At 58.4% G+C, this 5346-nt stretch overlaps 1 protein-coding gene across 1 annotated transcript; it reads right to left on the bottom strand.

The window, feature by feature from the left end:
• Positions 1-593: 593 nt before the first annotated feature.
• LOC148042516 (uncharacterized) lies at positions 594-4869 on the bottom strand. The gene is made up of 2 exons (XM_087702223.1): positions 3855-4869; positions 594-1099 (listed from the first exon to the last, which is right to left on the bottom strand). Exons 1-2 carry the CDS (start codon positions 4864-4866, stop codon positions 1050-1052), a joined length of 1062 nt encoding a protein of 353 aa, XP_087558349.1. The 5' UTR covers positions 4867-4869; the 3' UTR covers positions 594-1049.
• Between the last annotated feature and the right edge of the window lie 477 nt (positions 4870-5346).

Raw genomic sequence — 5346 nt, forward strand, 5'->3', positions numbered from 1 at the left:
AGTGGCTCTATTTCCAGTTTACTCACAGCAAAGCCCAGATGGCTGCATCCTGTTATTTTTATCCCAGCAGGAAGGTCTTGATGTTCTTAGAGTTTAGGCAGTTATTTTTAGCCGGGCACAGGGCGAGCGCATGACGTCACAGTTTCACTTGCGTCCATTCAGCAGGAAGACGCCAGGATGACTGCAGATGGAGGACTCTTAAAAGGAAAATGGGCCTTCTAATTAGACCTTTCCCGCTGCCCTGGTGTGGTAGGAAGCAATAGGGCATCCTCCTTTATATTCAGCAGCCGTAATAAGACAGTTCACTGGTTTTGCATCTTGGAGCGAAGGGAAAGGACGCGACAAACGGGTGTGCAAAACAGCAACCTTTATTGAGAACAGAGTGACTACGATTCAACGTGGCGTGGTTCGCGCCAAACATTTATACCTCCGGGTTTGAACGAGGAGCCAATGGGGCGTCGAGTAGCTCGACCAATCAGGGCGAGGATTGAACCGGCTCCGCCCGGGAACCAACCAGAAGGGAGTCCTTTATTCCCGCGCTTGTATTTCCCACGCTAGTATTCAACACCCCTCCCCCCCTAGTCAAGAGTTCCCTTAGGAAGGGCAAACATAGTCTTGTAAGTAGGTGGGACGGTGACGTTCTCGTCCCGACCTTCGTGGCTCCCCGGCGGTTGTCGTCGGGGGGGGAACCGCCGGCGGAGGTGTGTCCGTGGCGGGGCGGTGAATCTGCGACGCGGCCCCGTGAGATGGCGCTGGCCCCGGGCCCCATGCCCGATGTCCATTTGTCCGGGGTGGCGTCTCCGTGGCAACAGGAGTGTCCGACAGTGGCCCCGTGCAGTCTGGTTGGGGTGTAGGTTCAGAGTCTCGATAAGGGCTTCGAGGAAGGGAGTAGCCGGGTGAGGCGCGTTTGTCCGAAAGGTTCGCATCGGCTTGTCCCCCGTTCCCCGGGTGGAGGCGGTCCGTTGGGAGGAAGGTCATCGAGGGTGGCTCATGCTGAGAGCGGGTGTCTGAGAGGCTCGGGCCGTCTGTTTCCGCGGGGAGGCGTCGCCTTAACTGGTCCACGTGGCGCCTCCATTGTGTTCCGTCGGCCAGGCCGACCCTGAAGGAACAGGGGCCCGTCAGAGCTGTGATGGTTGCGGGAACCCACCGTGGATCCCCAGAAAAGGAGCGGGCCCATACAGGATCCCCTAACTTAAACGCGTGGGAAGGGAGGGCCCCCAGGTTGCTCGGCAGATCCCCTGCGTAAAGTGGATGGAGCCTGTCTAGGGGGGTTCGCAATCTCCTACCCATCAAGAGCTCCGCGGGGCTTTTATTAGTCGTTGGGCAGGGTATGGAGTGCTGGCTCAAGAGGTAAGCCGCCACTCTTTCTTGCCAGTCGCCCTGGTCCATGCGGCCCAAAGCTTCTTTGGCTGAGCGAACTGCGCGCTCCGCCCGGCCGTTACTAGCTGGGTGATAAGGGGCTGTGGCTGCGTGTCTGATTCCTTGTTCGGCCAGGAATTCTTGGAACCTGGTGGAGGTAAACTGGGGCCCATTATCTGAGACTATCACATCCGGTAACCCATGGGTGGCGAACATCTTACGAAGGGCCCTCACTGTACTCTCTGCTGTGGTGGAGGTCATGATTACCAGCTCCACCCACTTGGAGTAAGCATCGACTACTATCATGAAGTTTCGGCCGTGGAAGGGGCCGGCAAAGTCAATGTGTAAACGGGACCATGGGCCTCTAGGGATTTCCCACTCACGAGGGGCGGCTGCGGGGGGATTCGGCCTAGAGTTTTGGCAGATCCTGCATCGGCCTACGTAGTCTGCAATTTCCGAATCTAGCAAGGGCCACCACACATAGCTACGGGCTAAGGCTTTCATTCGCGCTATGCCTGGGTGGTTTTTGTGGAGTGCGGGCAGGATTCGTGCCCGCAGGGCTGTGGGGATCACTACCCTATCCCCCCAGACAAGACAACCCCCGTGAAGGGCGAGTTCGGCTTGTCGTGCTTTAAATGGTCGGAATCCTTCCGCTACCTTTTCCGCGGGCCAACCCCTCAAAACCCATGAAGCTACTTGGGATAGGACGGGGTCAGCCTTTGTGCAAGCTGCGACGTCCGCGGCAGAGACGGGGAGGTCGGATTCGGCGATGGACAAAATGGAGAGAGCGGGCACGTGGGCTGTGTCCGACTCTGGCAAAGGGCAACGGCTCAGGGCGTCTGCGTGCCCTAGCTGCTTACCCGGACGGTATAACAGCGTATACGAATATGCCGTTAGGAACTCCGTCCAGCGTGTCATGCGGGGAGACAAAATGGGGGGGGTTGGCTTGTCGCCTGCCAGTAGCCCCAGGAGCGGCTTGTGATCCGTGACAAGAGTGAAATTCCTACCATAGAGGTAGTCATGGAACCGCTTAATGCCGGACACTGCAGCCAGGGCTTCTTTATCGATTTGGCTGTAGTTCCGCTCCGTGGAGGAGAGTGTCCGGGAATAGAAAGCTATGGGGGCCTCTGAGCCGTTCGGGAGGGCATGGCTCAGGACCGCCCCTATGCCATAGGGAGAGGCGTCGCAAGTCAGGACTAGGGGCATCCTATCGCTATATTGGATTAGGACTGCCGACGAGGTCAAAATGTCTTTTATAGCCGCGAACGCGTGCGCTTCACGGCTACCCCATTGCCAGGCCGCTGACCGGTCAAGCAGTCGGTGTAGCGGCTCAGCTAGCGACGCCTTGTGGGGAATAAAAGGGGCGTAGAAGTTTAAAAGCCCCAGGAACGCCTGCAATTCCGCCCTGGAGGTGGGTGAAGGTGCGTTTTTGATGGCGGCGACTTTGGAAGGAGTGGGGTGGATGCCTTGGGCATCGATGAGGAACCCCAAGAATTCTACTTTGGGAACAGCAATTTCGCATTTGCTGCGCTTTAGTTTCAGTCCTGCCTCCCTAAAACGTGTGAGAACCTCCCGCAGTATTTTCAGGAGTTCCGAGTGGCTGGGGGCTGCGACCAGGACGTCGTCGAAGTAGGGAACGACGCCTGGGAGCCCGTGGAGCAACCGCTCCATGAGGCTCTGAAAAATCCCCGGGGCAACCGAAACGCCGAATTGGAGGCGGCGGCAACGGAAGGCCCCGCGGTGGGTGACGATGGTCTGGGCTGTAGCCGCATCGTCGTCTACGGGAAGCTGCTGGTAGGCCTGTGCCATATCTAGCTTGGCGAAAATGCGGCCTTGCCCTAAGGAGTGGAGTAGGTGTTGCACTACGGGAACCGGATATGGATTTGCCTGCAGGGCCAAATTGATGGTCGACTTATAGTCGGCACATATTCTCACCGATCCGTCGGGTTTGACTGGGAGGACTATGGGGGTTTCCCAACGGGCGTGATCTACGGGCTCGATTACCCCCTGCTCTATAAGCTTATCAAGTTCAGCGTCTACCTTTGCTCTTAATGCGAAAGGGACCCTGTGTGCCTTCAGCCTAATGGGAGCGACCTGGGGATCGAGGCAGAGGGAAATGGGGGTGCCCTTATAACAGCCCAGTTTCCCATCGAACACATCTGCGAACTCATCTAGAACGCTATCTACGGTGAGGGGGACTACCCTGTGCACCCCCTCTATGGTGAGGCCCAAAGCGGGAAACCAATCCAACCCGAGGAGAGCGGGCAGATCGTTCCTGACGATTAGAACTGGGAGTTTCCCCTTAAAGTCTCCGTATTCCACCTGGATGTGGAATATTCCTGCCGTGGGAATCCCATTTCCCTGGTAGTCTAGGAGGGAGACCCCGACGGGGCGCAAATGGCTCTGGGGAACCCCGGGACAAAGGCGGGAAAACAGGGCCCAAGATAGGAGAGAACGGGAAGACCCGGAGTCCACCTCCATTCGACAAAGCTGACCTTCGAGTCGGACGGCGGTGCTGATTTTGCGATCGCCGGCGGGAACGTGGGAAGCCTGGTAGACCACGCAGTCGGCGCTGGAGGGCTGGTAGGTTGAGTGGCAGTCCTCAGCTCGCCTCGCAGGACGTGGCTGTTGGCGGCGTTGCGGTGCCTGGCGCTGGTCGCTGGGCTGCATGAACGATGGGGCTGGCACGAGAGCCCGGCAGACCCTGGCGAGGTGTCCTTCTCCTCGGCAGCGGCGGCAGACGGCGGAACGGAACGGGCAGGATGCGCGGCTGTGACGGCCGCCGCATCCGCGGCAAGGTGCGTTTGAGACTGGCTGAGCGGGCGTCGGTGGTTGCTGGTGTGGCCTCCGCTTCGGCTGCGTCCTCATTTGTCCGACGGTTTCCTCCTCCTCGTCTTCAGCAGGAGAGAGGTCGTCGACGAGGTTCGTCTGGGTGGAAGGCCCCGCGGCGGTTTGCGCGGGGGTTTTCAGCTGGAGGCGTTCGATGTCGGCCGTGGATTGTTCGGAGAACTCCGCTGCTCGCGCGGTCTCCACGGCTTGCACTAAGGTGATTTTGTGGTTCCGGAGCATGCGGCTGCGCAAATGCACGTCGCGGACCCCGCATACAAACTGCTCCACGAGGTTCTCCTCCAGGTCTGCAAAATCGCACTGGGCGGCCACTGTGCGCAAAACCTCTAGAAACTGGCTGATGGATTCGTTGGGCTTCTGCACTCGGCGGCGGAAGGTGAAGCGGCGTGCGATCAGAGAGGGTGAGGGAGCGTAGTGGTTCCTCAGCCTGGACATCAGCTCGTCCCACCCAAGTTTGTAGGCTGGCCTCGGGGCGGCCAGGGCTCTCGCAGAGGCGAACATGGAAGGCTCACAGCAGGACAAGAAGAAGCTGCATTTCTCCTCGTCGGTCTGTGCCTGGTTCTTCGATGCGATTAAGTAGCACTCGAAGCGCTCCATGAAGCCGTCCCATGATTCTCCGGCGGATCCGAATGGCGCGAAAGGAGGAAGCGCTGATGCCATCGTGGTGTGGGGCCAGAGAGGGGGAGGAAGAGGGCGGAGAAAATTTTGCGTTCGCTGCCGGAGTTCTCCGCCTGAGGATAGCGTTCGTGCTGGTTCAGACGCGGTGGCAGCTGGCTTGTTCTTCTCCGTGGTCGCGGGAATCGGAATCCCACCTTCGTCGCCAGTTTTGCATCTTGGAGCGAAGGGAAAGGACGCGACAAACGGGTGTGCAAAACAGCAACCTTTATTGAGAACAGAGTGACTACGATTCAACGTGGCGTGGTTCGCGCCAAACATTTATACCTCCGGGTTTGAACGAGGAGCCAATGGGGCGTCGAGTAGCTCGACCAATCAGGGCGAGGATTGAACCGGCTCCGCCCGGGAACCAACCAGAAGGGAGTCCTTTATTCCCGCGCTTGTATTTCCCGCGCTAGTATTCAACACCTGGATAAAAAGTTTGGCCAAATACATCACTTTCTGATGTAACAAATCACAAAGTTA

This window comes from Thamnophis sirtalis, unplaced genomic scaffold (genome assembly GCF_051295495.1).
Source record: "Thamnophis sirtalis isolate CommonGarterSnake01/CBP01778 unplaced genomic scaffold, rThaSir2_p1.2 scaffold_15, whole genome shotgun sequence".
Taxonomy (NCBI): Eukaryota; Metazoa; Chordata; class Lepidosauria; order Squamata; family Natricidae; genus Thamnophis; species Thamnophis sirtalis.